General features: G+C 37.3%; 1 protein-coding gene across 32 annotated transcripts in view; it reads right to left on the bottom strand.

Annotated features, from left to right (window-relative positions):
• The window catches only part of SVOPL (SVOP like), a 96,610-nt gene that overhangs the window by 3,132 nt on the left and 67,920 nt on the right, over positions 1–25,558 (bottom strand). For 11 of the 32 annotated variants that reach the window (XM_070617852.1, XM_070617855.1, XM_070617877.1 and 8 more), the window contains one exon: positions 13,314–13,427. In XM_070617852.1, coding sequence (XP_070473953.1) covers positions 13,314–13,427 — 114 coding nt within the window. Of the gene's footprint in view, positions 1–10,452; positions 10,934–13,313; positions 13,428–23,614; positions 23,733–25,558 lie in introns of those variants that run through there. The other 21 variants (XM_070617866.1, XM_070617872.1, XM_070617869.1 and 18 more) reach the window with 7 other exon arrangements.

Genomic DNA, 25,558 nt, shown 5'->3' on the forward strand with positions numbered 1-25,558 from the left:
AAAGCCAGAGGAGATTTCCCTCTGGATTTGGAACCAAGACCCCAATGTCATAGCTCCAAGAAACCCCAATACTTCACGTTAACACATGATCACACCTTTGGCCAGGGCTTATGAATGAGGAGACCATGTGAGAGCTAGGATTTACTCAATTACAACTCTTTGAAAGTTTTCCCAGGTGCCAAGCATCTACTCTTTCCCACTAATAAGGAAACCCAAGTACACAATGACTTACATGGCTATGGCAGGAGTATAAATGGACTGAAATGATATACCGTATTAAATTCAAAATATATTTGTCCATTAGCATCTGGCAATGCAGTCATTTTTATCCTTTGAATTAACAGGCCCTGCTTATCTTTTCTGAATAGAGGGTTAGGAAATTGGAAGGTACTAAAAGGAAAATATCCTCTTCCCTTGGTAGTTTTGCTTTCTTTTCCAAGTCAAAGAATAGGCTCCACATTTTACTACCACACGGTAGTATAGATATAATATATCTTAGGAATCCTTTTACAAAGGTTCACTCCACAGTCAAAAGGGTGAGTATACAGCAACTGCTCCAGTTACGAACTTGCATTTCAAATTCCTATGCTGTTACAGTGCTTAAACTTTTAAATTTGGGCTCCATGGAAAGACTAGATAGATGATGAAAGGAGGAACTTCACCTTTTGCTGAGGCCTCTTCCACAAATTAATGTGAATTCCAAAACTAAGTTGCTGCATGTGAGCAAGAAGATTTTAGGTTTAAATAGAAGATGTACTTATTTTTTGTTTATCTGTATGTGTTTTGAATGAGAGAAATTGAGTGATGTGATTGGCCACCAAAATTATGGACATGACCGTAAGTTCAGCCATCTAATTTCTTATTGAAATAGAGGCCCTCCTTTTAAATAACCATGTACATATTTTTTAGAGTATTTTATAACCTCGTTTAAATTAGTGGTTGAAGTCTTTTTTACATATATTGCCCGTTCACCTTGGTGTGAGTTTACTAAGTCATAATTCACATGGTGGTAGCTCATGTTCCTGAGTGAGAATAATGCTAGCCAATCAGATCACAGATTTCTTTCCCCATGAAGGTTTTGCTTATTGTAAAGGACATCTGAGGCAGTAGTCTTTGTTTTGTGGGTTTTTTTTTTTTTTAATTTTTGGGGGCCAACTGGTGCTTTATTTGAATAAAAATCAGCTTCAGTGGATTTTTACTGTGAATATTTTACCACAAAAAGGATTTTTTAATAGAAAAATTACTGTGTATTATTCAGTAGAATAATATAACTAGTTTGAGTCTCCATTACTACCTTTGTGTGTTCCTGTAAAAATTGGTACATATAGGGACAAGCTACTAGTCCATAAATAGGAAAAGTTTTTAAAAATTCTAACACATGTATTTAACCAGCCTTCAAAGATAAGCAAAAAAATCATTTGGCAAATGGGAAGGAGGAAGGGAATAAATATCTCCAGTTGTTGATTCTCACTGCCCTGAAAGTAGGAGAACCAAGAAGATGCCGTGAAAAATTCTACTTGTCTGAATCCTGTTGGAAGAAGAGAGAGAAGACAAAGAGTGGGGAATTTTAGAAGTAGCTTTGAAAGTTTCCCAGGTTAACTTCACCTGTAAAGTCTGGAAAGTTTTGATTCTTAGAAATTAGAACACTTTTAAAAATTCACTATTGGATATTTAATAGATCTTACTTTGATGGGGTGGGAACAGCCTTCTATTTGATTCTTGAATTTGAATTTTTAAATAGAATAATTAAGTCCTAATTTGAATCCTAAAAAAGCCTCCCTTAGAAGTTCTAAGTTAAACATTTAGCAAAATTCTATCTTTCCCACATTTTCTCAAAGGTGATGTGGAAGAAACGCTATTTTAACATACTCTGCCATGGATCAGGATACTTGTGAGTGTTGAATTATTTACTCAGGTCCTCTAACACCCTTAACCCCAAGACACATGAGCCAGAAAATTCAGTCAATAATCTTCCCATTGCAAATGACTGAAGCCCAGTTCTCATTGTTTTGGGGGAGGAGATAGACTGTATGGATCAACCAGGGTTAAGCACTTCTCACCTTTAGAATGGGAATCTACTGACCGAGAAGTGGCATTTCCCCCAAAGAAAATTAGGGTGTCTTAACAGGACAAAGGAGGAACGGCAATAAGACAGGAACGCCAAGCTCATCGGCCACCAGGTGCCGCACTTTGACAATGATGCTGGTTCTCTAATCTGATTGGTTTAGGGATTTACTAATGATAGTGTATGGTAAGAAAGCCCAACACACAAAAAATGCAAAATAAGGGTTTTAGCATTCATATTAACACTACTTTTTGCTGTTACAGACTATGCTTTAAAGAGACTTACAGAAATCCAAATTCAACCTCTATCCTATTGCATGAATCAAAATATGCTTGTATAGTTATTCCAGTTATATTGCCGATTTTAATACCTCAACTAGTATTGTCTTTCAGTCTTTTGTTGGGCTGTGAAACTAATCCAAAAAAAATTCTTACAGGTAAGTGAATTGAAATTTGTTGACTTCCATTTCTACTAATGACTAACACTGGTAAGTAAGGTAGGCAATACACATGAGTTTACAAAGGATTTCTCAAATTTAGTATTCAGTTAAAATTATGTTAATAAATTTTGTTGTAGACTAATCTAGTGTCTTCCAGGAACCCTGAGTACTAGAAAGTGCTGGACAAGATTATAAAGTTCTTTAAGTCTGGATACCTCCACAGGTATTAAGCTCCTGAAATTCTTGGGAATATGCTTGAGCATTAGCTTTGTTAGTGGTTGACCATGGGTTTCAATCACTACTGTCTTTTGGTTTTAATTATAAATTGCTTCTGACATCAGCTTCAGGATTTTTAGTTATGATTTGTGGTAGGTTGTTTGGTTAACCCTACGTGTGTAACCAAGAAACTTTTGCATCAAAAATATTTTGGCTTATGGGGGTGGCCCAGTGGCGTAGTGATTAAGTTTGCGCACTCTGCGTCAGTGGCCTGGGGTTCACAGGTTCAGATCCGGGCCACAGACCTATACACCACCCATGAAGCCATGCTGTGGCAGTGTCCCATATACGAAATAGAGGAAGATCAGCAGAGATGTTAGCTCAAAGACAATCTTTCTCAAGCAAAAAGAGGAAGATTGGCAATGGATGTTAGTTCAGGGCAATCTTCCTCACACACAAAACAGTATATATGTTTTGGCCTAAAATTTTCTAATAACTAGACTAAGATGGGTCTGCAGACTTTAAAAAATGACTAAAGAAGACAATTTAGGTGATCCAAACAAGATTTATTTCACACTTCATAAAGTGGGCAGTTTCCATTCCCAAGGGTCCAGAGAAACTGCAAAACGGGACAGAAGGCAAGAAGCTTTTATAGAATAAGGAATTAAGTATAGAACCCACAGTTGGCTTGGGGATTGGCTGACTGGACATACTGTGTTTCTGGTCAAGCATAGCATTTACAGGGACACAACAGTTATTTAAATTTCAGTTTGCTAATGTAGCACCCTGGGCAGGAGTGGCTCCATCTTGGGCCTAGTAATTTATTCCAACAGACCCCCCCTTTTGATCATCCTCTTGACCATTCAAGAGGTTTGATTAAAAATATTGGTCTTAGTGTGACTCTCAGTTACCATTGGCTCTTCAGGTCTCAGAGTAGTATTCAAAAGAGAAGATGTCAAGCTCATATTTTTGAGCTAGTTCTGTTCTTCTGTTCCCTTTTGTCATTCCAGTCGGAGAGACTATTTGTCAGCTGGTCAGTGGCTACCCACATACATTAAAACTTTTGAGAGAACACAGTGTGTTAGGGAGACAATAATAATTAGCATCAAAATAATGCCCATGGTTTGGAGAGTGCTCCTGAGCCAGGGTTCCCAAACCAACTAGAATAAAATAGCTCAAGAAATGATCCCAAAGAGGAGGCTGTTTCTTTAAGCCAGTTGGCCTGTTTATGTATTTTGTGTAATTGTGTCTCCACTTCCTGAGAAGTGTTTGTCCAGCAAGCTTGTTTGAGAGAAACTGAGGCATTAGAAATCAAGGAGAAGTTTGTGATGGGCAGAAAAATCTACAGGATCACCACCATCACAGCAAATCTACCCTCGTAATTGTCTGAGATATGTAAACAATAAAATTCTCTTTCTAGGCCAGGGCTAAGCAAAAAGTGCAAAAAAGAAAGACTTTCATGGTATAAGAATTAGGAAAAGGATGGTCAGAGAGAGAAGGAGGAATGGAGGAATTGTTCTTGATCTGGCATCTTGGGATGAAGCAGTGTACCTGGCTATCAGCTACTTCTCTTCCTAGTTAATTTAATTTTGAGGTCTCCAGTGTTTATGTAGGACCAGATGTCAGGCGGAACCTTCTTCAGTTGTGAAATATGCACCCAAGGTTGTCAAACCTTGAAATTTGGTGGTGGTGTCAGTGGTCAAGAGTACTTAGTAGGGTCCTTTGCATGAATCTCACTTTTGCAAAAGAGTCAGCGTAAAATAATAGCTGTCTGTCAATGACAAAAGACCTAAAAATGCCCATGGTTAAAGATCTGATGGGTGTTTGTTATAATGGAATTGACAGGAGATGTGGTTATTTCTGTGATATCACATTTTAAGATAATAACTGCAATTATGACATAACAATATATCAGGACATGTCAGATTTTTAGGAAATACAATTTCTGGGGCCATCCCTGGTGGTCTAGTGGTTAAGTTCAGCGCACTCTGCTTCAGCAGCCTGGGTTTGATTCCCAGGTGTGGACCTACACCACTCATCTGTCAGTGGCCATCTGTGGCAGCAGCCCACATAGAAAAAGAGGAAGATTGGCAAGAGATATTAGCTGAGGGTGAATCTTCCTCAGCAAAAATAAATATAGATACATACAATTTCTGAAACATTATTTGACAATGCTTCCTATATAATTGAACGTATAAAATAAGCTGAATTGATTTAATTTCTCTTTTTATAAAGAGAGAGAACAAATCTTGTTGAGATGTTTCAGAGACCCAAAGTTAGTTTGACGTCAAAAAGACTTTATTTAGAATTTGATTTTAGGGAAGTTTGTCCAAAATATCTATTTAACATGACTTCGAAGGCAAATACAGAAAGTTACATAGTTAAAAAAAAAAAAATACACCTTAGTTCTTTTAATATTGAAAAGACTGAGTTTTCTTAGGTGATCAAAGACTTGATAATTTAGTGTGCTTTATGTTGTCTATATTTTGGTAAAGCAGAATCTTTGCTTTCTAGGCAGATTATGTAAAAGGTAAAGAAAAACGTTTATTTACAATTTCTTATTAAGAGCAGACCAATACTCCAAAAAAAACTTTGTCCTTTTAACAGAGAGGAAACCAAATTCTAATTTTGCAACAGTGTACTTTTGATATTAAAACTTTTTAAAAAATTTAATCCAATCTTAGCCAGCTTAACCACACATAAAATGCCTTTTTTAAGGAGTTTTTAAAAACATTAGACAACTTTTATATATCCCTTCAGATTTTTGCCCTATGTTTTTTTTCCCCCTCTCTCTCTCATTCTGGAACAATCAGTCATTTTACTTTAGGACAAAATTACTCTTTTTCCCTTCATGAAAACACATCTTCATACCTCATACCTTTTCTTACCAAAAATACATCCTGCTTTCATTGTATGGAGGTGTTTCCCTTATTACATATATATTAGAATTCCTAACCCTTTAGAATCCTTAATTCCTACAAGGTAAGCAATTGCATGGATATTTGTTACACCAGCATTCTGGATTGGCAAATTTATAAATTTCATAATTTCTAGCTGTGTATTATAGTAAATTTTTCAGTGTGGCACAAAACATGTTTACTAATAGACCCAAATATTTTTAGTTTTTCTGTAAAAGCCAAACATGGATTCACCTATGTTCAATAGTTAATGTTTTATTATTTTATCTTACTTGGAAAGGATCTAGATATTCAATAAATATGCATCATTTAGCTTATCTCAATATAACTTTAAGGTTTCAAAGTTACCAAAAAGAGTTTGGCAACTGCTTTTAAGTAGACATACCATAAAGCATAATTATTATTGAAAAGTTCATTTATAAGTTTTTATCTTACATCTATTTAATTTGCTTCTCCTTAATTATATATTTAGATTACTCATGAAAATTTCATGAGACACTAAACAGCTAACCATCAACTTTAGTTATCTTTCTCGCTGAGAAAGTCTATAACAGAGGTAACTTGAGCTTATTTTGACTTTTAGTAAACCTAGGTAGAATGAAAGTTGTACGGCCACATTATATTTAATGCTGATAACTCTGAAGACATGCCAACAAACTTAACTAACCAGCAATCGACATATCAACAAATTTCAACCAACAAACTTAAACTAACTTTTTTTTACTGAAGATTATCCTAGATCACTTGAACTTGAAAAAATTTGGGTTTCTATATTTCTGAGAGTATACTTGATTTATATAAATATTTTTTTCTTTAAGCCAATTAAATAGAGCTCCTTACAAATTAATTTTGGCAATATCATACGGAAATAGAAAGAAATAACATCTATAACATACATATAGAGCGATACTAAACATACAGACACAAACAGAGATATAGCTTTTGTTATAAAATTTTAGCCATGAAATGGGTATGATGATGTAAACCTCACTGGTTCATGAAAGAACAGTTGGGATCCAAATTGTGTTTCTGGCAGATAGAATAAGTTAAGTTACCTGCTCAGATGGCTTAAGCTTTTTACTAATATATGTGGTGAAGACTTAAGATTCTTTTGTTCATCTTATTTCCAAATAGCCCCCTCCCTTTTTTCTTTAATAAGAATTATCTCCCTGAGCTTTGCATTCCAAAGAAATGGCCCTCAGTTCCTAGAAAAGATTAGGACATTTACATCTCCAAGGCACAGAGAAAGAATGCAAGTTCCTCTGAGAAGTATTTTTGTTTCCTGAATCTAAACATTTTACAATACCTACAAAGCCTTTTGAGATGAATAGGGGAGGTTTGGGGATCGTAAAACAGATGGATGGGCTTTTTCTGTTCTTATAAAGACTCAATTTGTAAGACAAGGACAGTTGTTTGTAATTCCTCAAAGAATTGAGTTGCAACCTAAATGATGTCAAGAGGCTGTCCCACCTATCCAACAACATTATCTTCAATTTGTTTCTGTATATCAGGGATAGCATCTTCAACTAAGATAGAAATGAAAAGATTCCTATGTTCTAGATTTAGAACTGTTTGTCTTTGGAATGGACCCCCCACCCCACCCCCGCCCAGGAACATAGTTTCACTTTAGCTTAGGGGAGAAGGCCCAAAAAGTTCCTATCAGGCTCTGAATATCAGCTTACAATTTGGCCACCTTCTCACCATACAGTTCCTTTAAAAAAAATCAAATGTCAAGTTTCACCAGGATAAATGGTAAATATTCCTGGCAGTATTGAACAACCCCAAAAGGTACTACCCTCCCAAGATCCAGAGCCACTCCCAAAGATAGCCAAAAGAAAGAAGGACTTAGACTATTTCCTCTGAGTTGGCAACATTTGTTAGGCCCTGAGCCAGAAACAGAGTGCCACCCACATTTCTGTCCATCCATATTTTGGGGTCCCCAATCTGATGATTGAGCCACCTTCATACAAAAGAACTAACAATCTGCATGTCTCAGCAGGCAGAAAAGCCAACCCAACTTCTCAGGACACAAAATGAGACAACAGAAAGGCAATAGCTGTCCCAGGGGGAGAGAAAAAATCAATACCAATTGGTTCCCTAAAACCAAATTCACAAGAGTCTGAAATTTGAAAAGGAAAGAATGTGAAAAATCTATTCACCAGCACTACAGAGATCCAGAAGAGCTGACTTTTGTATGAATTCTCACTCTCCACTGGCCTCTGCTTATTTTCCCAGGATCCTATCTACAGCCTCCAGCAAATGGAGTTTAAAGTAGAGCATGTAGCTCCAGGAGCTACCAGAATTTGGCAAGATTTTCCATTAATTTTAATTTTTAGTTTCCCCTTGGTTGTTGAAGGGAATAACTGGTAGCAGTTTACTGGTGACTCCTTCAGAGTCCCATCAACCCTGGGAGGGACCCTTATGGGGTACCCTTTGAGGGTAGATAACGGGGGCATTCGAATCGCTGTGGAAGGATTTCACAAAACCTTTGAAGACAATCTTTTTGCGGATGTCCCAGTTGATTGCAAATGAGACACAGATTTCTAGGCTAGTGTTTTGATGATAGACCCTCTAGGAGAGTGCCTCCAGGAAGGCCCAGTAGTTTCTTAGATTTTTGTCCTTGGAGCGCTTGTAAGTTACTAACTTGATGGTCTTTTGTTTCCAGTCTTTTATGGTCTCTTCAGAGTGCAAAGGCAATTCAGATAGAGGGTTAGTAGACTGAGTATTCAGGTAAAGGAAGATAGAGGGGAATTGTAGGAATCACATCAGTCTTGTTTTAGGTACCTCTTGTCTATAATTTTTCATTATTAGCCTTTCGCACTGAATCTTTCAATGATGCTATTTTGGAATTCTGAGGCCTTTTGAAGGCTTTTGCATACAAATTAAAATAGGTATCATATTCCAATTGTTGATTTGGGAACAATCAAGTACACTTCTTGAATGATCTTGTCTAATTGGAACGTTCCCCATAATGACCATTGTAATTCTATGTTGTCTAGTAAGATTTTGCCGTTTTTGTAGATACAGTCACGCATTGCTTAGCGATAAGGATACATTCTGAGAAATGCGTCGTTAGGTGTTTTCGTCATTGTGCTCATAGAGTGTACTTAAACCTAGATGGTATAGCCAACTACACACCTAAACTACATGATACTGATCTTATGGGACCACCATAATATGCAGTCTGTCATTGACTGAAACGTTGTTAGGCAGTGTATAACAGTATCTACAGCTTGCAGGACCACAATGCGTAGACAAAAAATAAGCAGGTATGGCAGAAGGTGGTACACTCAGTTATTTAAAACTTCAGGATGCCATTTCGTTAGCTAAGCCTTGGGACTCTCAGAACCAAATTAATACCTAAGAGGGATGCACCTCTGGGTTGGGGATTTTGTGGTGTTTTACAACGTACCTCATTTTTCTTGAGGTTGGCAGGTGACCTCATATTGATCTAACCTGTTCTGTGACCAGCTTATTCTAGCTTTAGGCTTAGTTGGTGCGTGCTCTAACATCTCTTAAGTGCTTGACCTGTGCCCACCAATTTTGAAGCTTTGGCTTCTGTGATTCCCGTGAGCAATAGATGTATTATTCCTTTCACTAAAAGCTTTCTTTCTAAAAGTGGCAGGCACCCTAATGGCTGTTAACAGTCTGACTTGTGCCTACTTAGGTTTTCTTGTGCCATTGGTTAAAACAGTTTAAATTTCTTAAGTTTATTTCCCCAAGTCTCCCTGCACTGTATGCTGTAGACTTAGCCTTGGGGTTTCACGAGTCCCCTAACTGCTGCCATCCATTGCGGACTCCCACTGTAACTGTCCTGGAGCCTTTCTGGGAACAAACTTTGACACTTCATGCAGTGGGCAGTCTCTATTCCCTAGGGTCTAGAAAACTGCAAAATGGGGCAGAAGGCAGGAAGCTTTTATAGGATAAAGAATAAGGGACAAGGAAGTAAGCATAGAGCCCAGAATTGGCTTGGCATTTGGGGACTGGCTGACAGGATATACTGCATTTCTGGTCAGGCGGAGCACTTGCAGGGACACGAACGTTATTTCAGTTTGCTGATGTGGCACCCTGGGCAGGAGCGGCTCCATCTTAGACCTAGAAATTTATTTCAGCGAAACTATGGCCTGTTAATCAAATTCAACCTACAGCTTACTTTTATACACCCTGAAAGCTAAGAATGTTTTTTATATTTTTAAAGCCTATGGAGGGATAAATGCAACAGAGACCATATGTAGCTCACAAAGTCTAAAATATTTAGTGTCTGGCCCTTTACAGAAAAGGTTGCTTGACCTTAAGATGTTCGTGCCTGTTAAATATTGAAGCAGGAATATAAACCCTCTCATGTACATAGTTTGCCAGTGGGGGACATTTTGTTGTGATTGCAGTGAGTTATTTTCCCACTGCAACATGGGGGTGGAGGCAGTAGGTGAGCCAAGCCTTGGGGTCCCCATTTCAGAGGTCTCCACAATAAGCCTGAACAGCAATAAAAGACTAAATCTAAAGGTAAGCCTTAGGTGTTTTATTTCCACAGCATACCTAACCGAGTAGAGTGCAGTGTGCACAGGTGTGACATCATGCATGCAAGCAGTTGCTCAACAAAGGGCAGGTAAATAATTACGTGATGTAGGAGAGCTTGCTGCACTCTTTAATTTTTTTATCACATCGTGGGAATCAAAAATTCCTCCCATGGAATAATGAAGTAGAACGAGAGAATGGGAAAAATTAGTTTTTTCCCAGCTTCTTAGTGATTATATACAAGACTCGTACTAATTTAAGCACACTATTTTTATATAAGCAAACTATAGAGGCCACAGTTTAAGTAAATATGCTAATTTTAATAGTGAATTTGATGACTATCGTTTTTAAAGGCTTAATGATACCACCCCCAAGTCCATGTCTTAGCTACAAAGTTTCAGTCCAACTCGTGCTACAAACCTCATGGGAGAACATCAACTATGTATGCATTTTGTCTGAGATTTATTACTCATATAAATGTTAACACTTCATATAAAGGAAGAAGCCACCTTCCCCCTACACATCTCCCGCAGACATTTTTCCAGTCTTAAAGTATATTTTATAAAAACTCTATATATAGTCTCCCAGTGAAGAGATCAATACACAGTTAACCCACCCCATTCTCATGTGCCTTATTTTTCACAAATACGTAGTTTCTTAATTACCAAGTAGCATACAGAAATTAAACCAGGATTTTAAAGATGTGCCACAGCTCTTTGTGAAGATAAATGCATTTTTCTTCTCTGGTAAACATAGGTTTGCAGGTCTTCATTTAATTTGCTGGAATAAGAAGTGATTTAATCAATACATTTAATTAAAGAAAGTCTCCATTCATACAGCTGTCTGGCACTAGAAACTAATACTATAAGGTTCTTTAATAAACTTGTAAGGAATTGAGATCCTAAGCATCTACGTTTGTGTACCTGACAACGCAATGGCAGCTTTATACTTCAGTTATTCTAGTGCAATACAAACATTCAGGAAAAAAATGACATTGTAAGTATCCTCTCCGAAGAGTTTCATCAGAATGAATTTCTGAGAGTAACTCTAAAAGTGGAATTACTACTATTAAACTATTGACTGGGTTGGTTCATCCAAATTGTTGGGATGCTGTCTTATCTTGTTATTGGAAGGAAGTTAAAGTTTTTTGGCATATTTTAAACATTTCTAGAAGCTTCATTGTGTCAGTTACTAGGTAGTTTCATATGTTAAGTGCTGACAACACTGAGATACCCACATACACATTTTAAGATTTTCCCAAAGACATATAGCCACTGAGTGGCAGAACCATCATACCCATGCCTATACAATTGTATGTATTGAATCTCCATGTAAAGTTGTAAGTAACTGATATTAAAAAGCCTTGTGAACAGACATGCAAAGAGAATTTCACCACAATGTTAAAACCAAGTCCCAGTCAACAGAAGAGGGAATGGCCCTTTGTAAGTGAATGTGACTTGAATTGGAAATCCATAGAGCACATTAGATGGTGAGGTAGGTTTGCTTTTATATGTATTGTTACTACTTAAAAAAATAAAACAATGGAAAATTAGTGTAAGATTTAGCAGCACTTAATTTTGCAATATAAAGTTGCAGATCCACTGTTCCTTTTTACAAGTTATACAAGTTTATACAAGTACTCGGCTTCCCTTTGCCTTAGTTTCCTCATTTATGTGAAAGATGTGATTATCCTTTTATTTAAAATTAAAAGGAATCATAAGAATCATCTAATTCAGTCTCTGGCTTTAAGCATTCAATGAATGGGTCACCTTTCCAGGTAAGGAACCTAAACAAAGCCCTAAATTCAGAATTACATGACAGATTATCTAATCTGTGATTAAAATGCATATTACCTTAAAGATAAACAAGCAAGGGGAAAAAATGGAATAGCACATTTTGGACCTAAGAAAAAAATCGAGACTGGTATAATAAGAGTTTTTTCTTCTTTCTTTACTCAGTAGTGCCTGCCTTATATCTACTCACAGACAACAACACATCTGTACCAACACAACATGTGGCTGTGCATTACTATGAATAGGACGTGGGAGAGAGGGCAAGTCACATTCCGCCATAGAAGCACCATGACTTTTTTCACAACCTTATTAGAGGTGGCAGCTCAGATCAACCAAACTATATACCTAACCCCAACTGTTCTCCCTACATGTGTGTACATACACATCCCTTTGCATACCAGCAACAAGCTTTGTATTTAAGGCAGGATAACAAGAACCACCACCTTTGAGATATTTTGGAATGACCATTTTTCACTGGATCCAACCATAAGGGCAGAGGGATGCAACTTTGCCCCTCAGAACATACCTTATACTTCTGGGGTATCCTTTTTTATGTACTTTGTGAAATAGAGTGAGCAGTTGGTGTCTACTGACTGTTAGTATTGGATGGCAACTAGTTCAGCACTGAAGTTTTTGTCTCTGCTCTTATCACAGGCAGCCAGTAGTACTAGGGGAGAGGTAGCTGGACCAAGGTGTAAAGATCCTGTGATCCTAAAGGCAACACAAATAGCTATTTCTGCTCCTTGGCCAACTTTATCTTTGCAGCAATGCTTACTTACATCCAGATAGAAAAGTGTGAAAGGTGGAATGCTGAGGCCGCTGCAATATCATTCATCCTAGGCCCTGTTCAAGATACAACTTTTTTTTTTTTTACTTTTTAAATTTTTATTGAGTTAATGATAGGTTACAATCTTGTGAAATTTCAGTTGTACATTATTGTTTGTCAGTCGTGTTGTAGGTGCACCCCTTCACCCTTTATGCCCACCCCCCACCCCACCTTTCCCCTGGTAGCCACTAATCTGTTCTCTTTGTCTACATTTTTAAACTCCTCATATGAGTGGAGTCATACAGAGATTGTCCTTCTCTATCTGGCTTATTTCACTTAACATAATTCCCTCAAGGTACAACTTTTACAGGAAGCAAAGGGTTGAAGTGAATAATCGGTTAACTTCAATGCTGTTCAAAGATACATGCAGGAAAAGTAGATACACAGTTTTTCTGTTGGAACCCACTAAACAAACATATTGTGTTAGCACACATTTGGACATCATTATGTCTGCTTAAAGGATGAATTTCCATACTCCAAGCTTAATTTCCTTTGGTCAAAAGGTGGTAGTTGAAAATACTTAGATTCCTGTATCGCTTACCTGTAGGGCCCGTCCTTTGGTCTCAATGGGAAGAGTAAATGCAGAAATGGCACACACCACACAGACAGATGAGAAAAGACACAGGGCCCCCAGGATTGATGCGCTCATAAGAACCTGCAATTCACAAGGAATGATTCCATTTATCGTGCCCCAGTCACTTCTATACTGATCTTTATGTCAAAGGGGAAATAAGGAGTCACCTCACCAAATACACAAATGAAGGTCCTTTGCAGCCATTCTGTAAATTGTGCGTTCCTGACATCTTAGGTCTATTCTTTATTGGGACCAAACTATTGTAGGTGTTTCGTGTGATTCCTCCATGAGCTGGGATTGACATTAACATGTGCTGGCTGGGTTAGACTTTTCTCTGCGCCCACATGTTAGGCATCTCCAGAGCAAACCAGCACCTGGGGAGGATGTGAGATCTGCTTGCGCTTTTCCACCTCCTCATACCAATTCAGCTTGCTTAACTTCTTATCCTCTCATTTCATGGAGTACCCCTTATGCCAAACATACGCTTTCTCTCTTCAGCTATGACAGGATGAACCAGGAGAAAGTTTGTTTTTTGTTTTTGTATTTTGCAGGGGATGTAATCTCATAGTCTCTGAAAAGATACCGTGTCTTGTCTGAGTTCTTTATGTTTCACGTTTAACAACCAGTCAAAACTTTTTCTTTGGTGTCCATTTTTCCACAGTAAGATTGGATTTCTGCCAATTTATATGCATCCTTTGGCCTGGATCTTCTCACCCTGATATTGGCTAGTTCAGACACTCCATCTCATACGTCAGTTTCCCCAGGACTCTGCCCAAAGTTAGCAAAAAGCTAAGCAATTGGTAGTTGTCAACTAACCTCACAAGGATGGTTAACTGAAGTGATTAAGGAAAAGCAAGGCTCTCTAGGGTCACAGAATATTGCAATTTGGAGAGACCTAGAAACTATCTGGTTTAGTCCAACCTCCTTACTTTATAGGTGAGTCTAGAATAAGGGCTAAGTGACTACTTGTCCAAAGTCACAGAGATCCCTGACACACAGCCTAGTGCTATTACCACCACTCAGGTTCTCCTAAGATACACAGTTTGAGAGCCCATCCTGTGTATAAGGCCTGTTGCCTTCCAAAAAAGTAAATCTACTTTTAATGCAAACAGAACCCATGATATTAACCTCATTAACTATTTTGTAGTTGATCTAGTTAAGTAACAGGTACTGTTTTCTTATTTTATCTCCCAAAATAAAATGTTACAATTTTCTGCAAACAAGAATTGGGGAAACCAGGCTCAGGAAAGGGAAAAGGGGTAGAAACTAAAAGAGACCATACAGTGTGACCCATGACCAAATTATGCCATAGTTGGGCATGTGTCTAGATTCTGCCATTGCTGCCACTTCAGTTATTTGACACCAAAATCCTTGATACCACCAGAATGAATTCTAAACTATCTCTATCTCATATCCTTGGCACCAGAATCAAAGTCCTAGGTGGTGTGAGAACCTAATGGGTTGAGTTTAGGTCATAACTGCTCCACTGGCTAGAATCAGGGAGAGCAACTGCTTTGTCCCTTTAGCTTCCCTACAGGGACAGAAGACTCTGCTTCCTAGCAGGACTCTAGCAATCCAGTAGATGTTACTGGATATTCTTCCAATAAATTCCTTTCTGCCTAAGTTAACCAAAGTCAATTTCCATTGTTTGCAACCAAGAACTCTTGAGTAATGCCTGATTCTAAAAATAATCCAGGAATTTTTGTTAAAATGCAGATTTCCAGGCCCCACTCTAGATTCACTGTATCAAAAAGAAAGATCTGTTAATCTCTTCTTCTAAATATCAGCCCAGAACAGGAACAAAGAAGGACATTACACAATGATGAAAGGTTTAGTCCAATAAGACAACAATCCTAAAGATTTATGCACCAAAGAGCTTCAAATACTTTCAGTAAAATCTGAGAGATAAATCCACATAGAGTTGGAGACTTCAGTAACACTCTCAACAATTGATAGAACTACTAGACTGAAAATCAGAGATATAGAACTTTATGATGCCATCAATCAGCCAACAGGATCTAGTTGACATTTATAGAACACTCCACCCAACAAACAGCAGAATACAAACTTTTTTTACTGCCCATGGAACTTTCATCAAGACAAACCATCTCCTGGGCCGTAAAATGAACCTCAAAACATTTAAAAGAAATGAAATCACATAATGTGTTCTATGACTAAAATGGTATCAAGCTAGAAATAACAGAAAGATACCAACAAAATCTCCAAACACATCTAAACAATCCATGTGTCAAAGAAGTCTCAAGTAAAATAAAAAAATACGTTGAATGGGATGAAAATACAGCATATTAAATTTGTGAGACACAGCTAATAGGAAGAAAAAATAGGAAAACAATCTAAGAAATGTATAAGACATATAAAGAAAATTATAACTACTAAGGAATATGAAAAATTGAATAAATAGTTCTTAGAAAAATGTGAGAGTTATGTCAGCATCATGGTAGAGTGAGTTGTTCCTTTAGTCTCCTCCCCCTAAGTAACAACCAAACAGACATTCATTAACCAACAGAGGATTCCCTACAAAGCACAATCAGATATCTGAGAGGTCCATTCAGCCATACATCTGAAGGTGGGGGTACTGGATCCCCAGGAAGCAGTGGAAGGAGGTGAGTGCATCCCATCCCACTCCCCAGCAGCAGTGACCTAGGTCGTGTGCACTCACACAGCAGCCAGCACATGACTAGGGATGTGGGGGAGCAGGCAGGTCCGTGTGTGAATGCTTTTGCTGTCAGAGTTGCAGCCCTGCTTGCAGGAATGCTCCACACTAAGTGGTATGGCTCAGCCACCACGTGGGCACCCTCACCAAGCATAGTAGCCCAGGTGAACCACCCATGAGTGTAGGGCTGGACCATGTGTGCAAAACAAAGCTCCTCTCCCCTCACCTTCTGCCTAGTGCACCAGCTCAGCCAGTCCCCACCCAAGGCAGCAGTTCCACACCAGAGCCACCTGTGTGTGCATGTGTGACCCATCAAGAGCCTGTGGCCAATGGGCAAACACAGACAAACACTATTGGTACAATTTCCAGTGGACATGCCAAGTTCAAAACAAAACAGCTTCTGCCTCCACACCCCCCAAGAGGTGGCAGGTGGAATCTGTGACCTGATACTACCACTATGCACCAGCGAAGGATCACTTCATCAAATACCATGAAGACCTACATTAACATTCCAGAGCAGAATGAAAATGACACGTCTCTTGAAACCAATCCTGAACTCAGAAATTTACAGTCTAAATGAGAGAGAACTCAAAATAGTTGTCATAAACATTCTGGGGTTACAGAAAAACTCAAAAAGACACTTCAATGATTCTGGAATAAAATTAATGAGCAGAAGGAACTCATCACCAAAGAAATTGAAACTCTTAAAAAAAAATGAAACAAACTCTGGAGATGAAGAACACATTGAATGAGATAAAAAACGATCTCGAAACCTTAAAAAAAAAAACAGCTGATATTATGGAGGAGAGAATTAGTAATTTAGAGGAAAAAATATAGAAATGCTTCAGGTGGAGGAGGAAAGAGAAATAAAACAAAAAAATGAATAGACTCTTCATGAAATATCTGACTCAATTAGGAAATGCAACATAAAGATTATAGATATTCCAGTGAGAGAAGAGAGGGAGAAAGGAGCAGAGATCTTGTTCAAAGAAATAGTTGACAACTTCCTAAACCTGGGGAAGAAACTGGACTTAGAAGTATATGAAGCCAATAGAACTCCCAATTACAGCAATGCAAAAAGACTTTCTCCAAGGCATATATTTGTAAAACTGGCAAAAGTCAATGACAAAGAAAAAGTGTTAAGGGCAGCAAGGCAGAAGAGAATAATCTACAAAGGAGCCCCAATCAGGCTTTCAGCAGATTTCTCAGTAGAAACCTTACAGCCTAGGAAAGATTGGAATGATATATTCAAAATACTGAAAGACAAAAACTCAGCTAAGAAGACTCTATCCAGTGAAAAAACTATCCTTCAGATATGATGGAGAAATAAAAGCTTTCCCAGATTAAAAAAAAAAAAAAACTGAGAGAGTTCATTGCCATTAGACCTCCCTTACAAGAAACGATCAAGGATGCCCTCATACCTAAAACAAAAAGGCCTTCATACCTAAATGCCCTCATACCTAAAACAAAAAGTCTTGAGCAAGGAGATAAATAGACAGAGAAAATCAGAAAATTGCAACTCTATCAGAACAGGTTATCAAACAATTATAAAAGATTAAGGGAAGGAAAACATCAAAAATACCTATAAACACTTCATTTAAATGACAAACTCACAACACAAGACAGAATGGTTTGTGGCAACAATAACATAGAAGGGGAAGAGGAGAGGGATGGAACCTTCTTAGGCTGATGGAGATAAGAGGCTATCAGAAAATGGACTATCTCATCTATGAGATCTTTTATAAAAACCTTGTGGTAACCACTATACAAAAACACAGAGCAGAGACACAAAGCATAAATAGAAAACAGAAAACCACAGACAACCATCCAACGGAAATGGCAGTCAGAAATACGAAGGAAGAGAAAAAAGGGAAATATAGAACCACCAGAAAATGAGATAAAATGACATGTGTATCAATAATACATTTCTCATATATCAATAATCACTCCAAATGTAAATGGATTGAATTCTTCAATCACAAGACACAGAATGGCTGAATGGGTTAAAAAACAAGACCCAACAATATGCTACCTCCAGGAAACACATCTCAGCTCTAAAGACAAACACAGGCTTAGAGTGAAGGGATGGAAGATACTTCAAGCAAATAGCAAGCAAAAGAAAGCAGATGTTACGTGCTCATATCAGACAAAGCAGACTTCAAGATAAAAGAAGATAATGAAAGAAAGAGGGGGGCAGTCTATAATGATAAAAAGAACATTCAACCCAGAAGATAACATTTATGAATATATACACACTTAACCCAGGAGCACCAAAGTATATAAAGAAACTATTAACAGACCTAAAGGGAGAAATTAATAGCAACACAAAATAGTAGGGGACCTCAACACCCCACTTACATCAATGGATAGATCATCCAGACAAAAAGTCAACAAGGAAATAGTGGATTTAAATGAAACACTTCAGCAGATGGACTTAATAGATATACATAGAACATCCTATCCAAAAACAGCAGAATACACATACTTCTCAAGTGCACATAGGACATTCTTAAAGATAGACCCTATGTTAGGAAACAAGGCAAGCCTTAATAAATTTAAGAATATTGAAATCATATCAAGCATCTTTTCCAACCACAGTGCTGTGAAACTGGAAATCAACTACAAGAAAAAAGCTTGGAAAGTCACAAATATGTGGAGACTAAACAACATAGCACTGAACAACCATTGAATCAATGAAGAAATCAAAGGAGAAATCAAAAAACACCTGGAGACAAATGAAAATAAAAATGCAATGTACCAACTCCTATAGCATGCAGCAAAAGCAGTTGTAAGAGGGAAATTCATGGCAATACAGGCCCACCTCAACAAACAGGAAAAATCTCAAATAACTAATCTTAAACTATACCTAACAGAACTAGAAAAAGAACAAAGCCCAAAGTCAGCAGGAGGGAGATAGTAAAAATCAGAGCAGAAATAAATATTTCAGAGACCAAAAAAACAGTAGAAGGGATCATTGAAAGTAAGAGCTGGTTCTTTGAGAAGATAAAGTTGACAAACCCTTAGCCAGACTCACCAAGAAAAAAAGAGAGAAGGCTCAAGTAAAGAAAATCAGAAGCGAAAGAGGAGAAATTACAACAGATACCACAGAAATGCAAAGAATTATAAGAGAATACTATGAAAAAGTATATTCCAACAAATTGGATAACCTAGAAGAAAGACATAAATTCTTAGACTCATGTAACTTCCAAAGACTGAATCAAGAAGAAACAGAGAATCTGAATATCAATCACAAGTAACGAGATTGAAACAGTAATCAAAAACCTCCCAAAAAACAAAAGTCCAGGACCAGATGGGGAATTCTATCAAACATTCAAAGAAGATTTAATAAACTATTCCAAAAAATTGAAGAAGACAGAACACTTCCTAACTCATTCTATGAGGCCAACATCACCCTGATCCCAAAGCCAGATGAGAGCAACACAAAGAAGGAAAATTGCAGGCCAATATCACTGATGAATATAGATGCCAGGATGCTCAAAAAAATATTGGCAAACTGAATACACCATTATCAAGTGGGATTTATACTAGGGATGCAGGGATAGTTCAACGTCCACAAATCAATCATTGTGGTATACCACATTAACAAAATGTGGAATTAAAATCACTTGATCATCTCAATAGATGCAGAGTAAGCATTTGACAAGATCTAACATCCATTTATGATAAAAACTCTCAATGAAATGGGTATAGAAAGAACATACCTCACCATAATAAAGGCCATATATGACAAACCCACAGCCAACATCATATGCAATGGTGAAAAACTGAAAGCCATCCCTTTAAGAACAGGAACAAGATAAGGGTGCCCACTCTCACCACTCCTATTCAACATAGTACTGGACTTTCTGGCCAGCACAATTAGGCAAGAAAAAGAAATAAAATGTATCCAAATTGGCAAGGAAGAAGTGAAATTCTCACTGTTTGCAGACAACATGATCCTATATATAGAAAAGCCTAGAAAATCCACCAGAAAACTATTAGAAATAATCAACAACTACAGCAAAGTTGCAGGGTACAAAATCAACTTACAAAAATCAGTTGCATATCTCTACACTAACAACAAACTAGCAGAAAAAGAACTCAAGAACACAATACCATTCACAATCACAACAAAAAGAATAAAATATCTAGGAATAAATTTAACCAAAGAGGTGAAAGACCTATACGCTGAAAACTATAAGACATTCTTGAAAGAAACTGAAGATAACAGAAAATGGAAGGATATTCCATGCTTATGGATTGGACAAATAAACATAGTTAAATGTCCATATTACCTAAAGCCATCTACCAATTCAATGCACTCCCAATCAGAATCCCAACAACTTCCTCATGGAAATATAATAAAGAACCCTAAAATTTATATGGAACACCAAAGTACTCCAAATAGCTAAAGCAAACCTGAGAAAAAACAAGAAAGCTGGAGGCATCACAATCTCTGACTTCAAAATATACTACAAAGCTGTAGTAATCAAAACAGCATGGTACTGGTACAAAAACAGACACACAGATCAATGGAACAGAATTGAAAGCTCAGAAATAAAACCACACATCTATGGACAGCTAATATTTGACAAAGGAGCCAAGAACATACAATGGAGAAAAGAAAATCTCTTCAATAAATGGTGTTGGGAAAATTGGACAATCACGTGCAAAAGAACGAAAGTAGACCATTATGTTACACCATACACAAAAATGAACTCAAACTGGATTATAGTCTTGAAGGTAAGACGTGCAACCATAAAACTCCTAGAAGAAAACATAGGCAGTACACTCTTTGACATGGGTCTCAGCAGCATCTTTTCAAATACCATCAGGCATGGGAAACAAAAGAAAAAGTAAACAAATGGGACTACACCAGACTAAAGAGCTCCTGCAAGGCGAAGGAACCCAGGAGCAAAATGAAAGGACAACCCACCAACTGGGAGAAAATACTTGCAAATCATATATCTGATAAGGGGTTAATTTCCAAAATATATAAAGAACTCATACAACTCAACAACAACAAAATGAACAACTCAATCAAAAAATGGGTAGAGGATATGAACAGACATTTTTCCAAAGAAAATATACAGATGGCCAACAGGCACATGAAAAGATTTTCAACATCACTAATTATTAGGGAAATGCAAATCAAAACTACAATGTGATATCACCTTACACCTATCAGAATGGCTATAATTACCAAGACAAAAAATAACAAACGTTGGAGAGGGTATGGAGAAAAGGGAACCCTCATACACTACTAGTGGGAATACAAACTGTTGAAGCAGCTATGGAAAACAGTATGGTGATTTCTGAAAAAGTTAAAAATAGAAATATATGATCCAGCTATCTCACTATTGGGTATTTATCCAAAGAACTTGAAATCAACAATTCAGAGATTTATGGACCCCTATGTTCATTGCAGCCTTATTCACACTAGCCAAGACAGGGAGGCAACCCAAATGCTCATCAACTGATGAATAGATAAAGAAGATGTGGAATACATATACAATGGAATACTACTCAGCCATAAAAAAAGACAAAATCATCTCATTTCCAACAACCTGGATGGACCTCGAGGGTATGATGTCAAACAAAATAAGCTAGACAGAGAAAGACAAACAACGCATGATTTCACTCATATGGGGAAGATAAACAAACCCATGGATAAAGAGAACAGATTAGTGGTTACCAGAGGGGAAGAGGGTTAAAAGTGAGTGAAAAGTGTAAAAGGGCACATATGTATAGTAATGGATAAAAATTAGACTATTGGTGGTGAGCATGATGCAGTCTATACAGAAACTGATAAATAATAATGTACACCTGAAATTACACAATGTCCTAAACCATGATGACATCAATAAAATAGAAGAAAAATGCACTATTGTAAAAATAGATTTCTCACCAAAGTAACCTGTAATTCTAACGGATTCTCACTCAAAAAAGCTGTAGGATTTTTGAGTTGATTTGAGAGAAAAAATGGTTCTAAAGTTAATTTGAATGAATTAACATGTAAGAAAAATCGGGAAACTTCTGAGAACATGTGTGAGAGATGAGGGATCCTGAGGGGGTTTATTAGCCTAGGAGGCGTTAAACCAAGTTCCATTAACAGTGTGATATTGGTGCCAAAATAGAGGTCGGTAAAACAATGAGACAAAGTAGATCCAAGCATCAATGGAAATTTGATTCATTATAGTAGGGGCATGGTAAATCAATTGAGACAAAAGGATGATTAATGGCCTGGGAACAACCAGCTAGGCATTGTTTTGTTGCTTTTTAAAGCTGCCTTAAGCTTTAAATTTTAAGCTTAAGCTTTACCTCAGGCCTTAAGCACAAATAAAATGGTATATACATAAAAGAATTTAATGTTTTGGATGAAATGTTGAACTCCTTTAGAACTTTCAATGTTTTGGAAATATTTTTAGAAATATGGATGAACGAGTGATGAAGGCCATTAAGTGTGACACAAAACACTAACTCCTCAAGTAAAAATAACTGGTAAATAGACTATGTAAAAATTTAAAATTTTGCATGCCAAAAAACTTGATAGTAGAACCAACAGGCAAGCCACAATGAAAAAATGTCTGTAGTATAATAATAAATGGCAAAAGCTCTCTAGAAAAATTGCAAGTCACCTAAATAAGCAATTTATGAAAAAAAATCCAAACTATTTTTACAGACCTCAACTATGTAATTAAGTAAGAAACCTTTCCGTACCCTCTTGGTGTGTGTATGTGTATCTGGACATCCAACCCAAATTTTGCAATTCAGGAGGAAGTTCCATGTGTCTCTGCAAGTGACCATAACATATAGCTATGTAGATAGATGTAGACAGATATACAGATACTCACAGAAGTAAGTCTCTATATATACATACATCTCTGTATAATACATCCACATATAAACACACACACATATACAAATATGACTGGTAAACAGACACACCCAGACAGACAAATAATACATTCATAGAGAAGCATCTGGAAGAATATACCCAAAACTATTGAGATACAGTGATTGTCTCTGGTGATAGAATTACACAGAACTTTTCCTTTCTCTCTTATATATTCCTATATATGAAATTTTATAACAAGCATATTTTTATATTCAGAAAAACATCCAAAATGACTTTAAACTTTATTAATAAAAAGTAGTAAAAACACTGAACCATATTTCTGACTCAAGTTGAAAAAAGTTAATAAACCTAATAAGTTAGTGCAAAAGAATAAAAACTAAAGCCTTAATGAATAAATTAGAAAACGGAAAAAAATGGGCTTGATAAATTGACCCAAGAGCTATTTTATTTTAGAAAAAAATAAAATAAAGCTAGTTATAAATGAGAGTGAAAATCACATAAATGCATGGAATTAAGAATGTAAACAAGGAAATAATTACTAATACAGAGGAAACGAAAAGAATTATAGAGATTACTCCCCACAGTTCTTTGCTAATACCCTTGAATTAAGCAAATATTCAATAAAAATGTTTCCTGACATTTACTCAAGAAAACACATAAAGCCAAGAGAAGCAAATAATCAGAAAAGAAACAGAGAGGCCAAGGAAGTACATCCTCAGAAGTGCCAGGATTCACCTTCACAGATCAGTTCTGTCCAATCTCCCAGAAGGAGTCCAGGGAAAGAAGAAAAGTTTCTTATTTCTTTTTCAATGAAAGCAATTCTGGTCGATTCCGGGAACAATGGTTCCAGAACCTAACAAAGATAAAATGTATACAAATAGAAACCAACTGCCATCTCATGCACGGATATTGATTCAAAGATTATAAATAAAATACTGGAGGATAAAACTCAGTGGTTCACTAAAAGAAGAAAATTCTCTGGCCAAGTGGGGTCCTTGCCACTGCCACACCTGCATCATGGTCTAAAGGCTCTGCGTGCCCACTCCTGCTCCCTCTCTCATTTGCCCTCTCAGGTGTTTTCCAATAAATCTCTTGCATGTGTGATTCCATGTTAACATCTGCTTTTCTGAGGACCCAAACTCATCTATAACATATTTCAGTAAAACAGTTGGATACAAAATTAATATGAAAAATAAATTCACTTTCTATATACAAAAAATAACCAGTTAGAAACATCATTCACAAAGTGTTTGGAATGCCCATTGTATGCCAGGCACTGGAACAGGAGCTAAGAATACAAAAACTAGCAAAAGAGGCACACATCCCTGTCCTCATCATGGGGCTTAAAGTCTATTGGAAGAGAGATTTTAAATAGCCAGACAAATAAATAGGCAATTATAATCTTTTTTTTTTTGAGGAAGATTAGCCCTGAGCTAACATCTGCTGCCAATCCTCCTCTTTTTGCTGAGGAAAGCTGGCCCAGAGCTAACATCTGTGCCCATCTTCCTCTACTTTATTTATTTTTTTTTTTGAGGAAGATTAGCCCTGAGCGAACATCTGCTGCCAATCCTCCTCTTTTTGCTGAGGAAGACTGGCCCTGAGCTAACATCCGTGCCCATCTTCCTCCACTTCACATGTGGGATGCCTACCACAGCATGGCTTGCCAAGGGGTGCCATGTCTGCACCCAGAATCCAAACTGGTGAACCCCGGGCCACCGAAATGGAATGTATGCATTTAACCGCTGCACCACCTGGCCAGCCCTAGGCAATTATAATCTGGTAAGCAATATAAAAAAAAATTTCAAAGTGCCTAAGAGCTCATAATAGCAGGGGAACCAGACTTAATTTAGGGCATCGGGGAGGGCTTTCCTAATCAGGGAATGAATCACAGCTAACTGGAGGTGGCGATGGGGTAGGAGGGCAGAAAGAGTTTCCAATCCAAGGGAATAGCAAGTGAGAAAACTCTAGAAGGAAATAACTGTGGTGCTTTCAATAAACTACAAGAACCAGATTGCTTATAGCTAAGTAAATGGCAGATAAGAGTACAAAATGCAGGCCTCATTGGTAGAGCCCTGTAAACCATGTTGAGGATTTGAGTCTGTCTTTGTGAGGAAGGGCAAGGGTGAGATAATAAAGGGTTATAAGCACAAAATAATGTAAGATGCATATGAAGGAAATGAGTTGAAGGAGAATGAGAACATACAGTCTGAACCCTATTTTAGCAGTCCAATGAAAGATGGGCTAGTTTCAACCAGAGTGGGGCTGGTAGTGGAAAAGGAGATAAGATGAATGATTCAGCATCTTTTAGGATGTTAAATCTACATGGTTTGGGGACTGAATAAGACCATGAGAGAGAAGGGAATGGATAAAGACGACTGACTCCTAGGTTGGATAGTAAGGCCATTCACTGATGGAAGCTGTGGAAGAAGAGTCGATTTGGGGAGAAATGTTATGAGCTTAATTTCAGACATGCTGAATTTAAGATGATTTTGAGACATTCAAATGGAAATGCTGAGGAGGTGACTTGATGTATGAATCTGGAGCTCAGAAGAAAGGTCTAGTCTAGAGATACTAATTTGGGAGTCATGAGCATAGAGTTGGTAATTAAAATCATAAAAATGGGTGAAATCACCCAAGTAGAGAGTAAAATATGAAAAGATGAGGGCCTAATATTGAGCA

The sequence above is a fragment of the Equus przewalskii genome, chromosome 4, assembly GCF_037783145.1.
Source record: "Equus przewalskii isolate Varuska chromosome 4, EquPr2, whole genome shotgun sequence".
Taxonomy (NCBI): domain Eukaryota; kingdom Metazoa; phylum Chordata; class Mammalia; order Perissodactyla; family Equidae; genus Equus; species Equus przewalskii.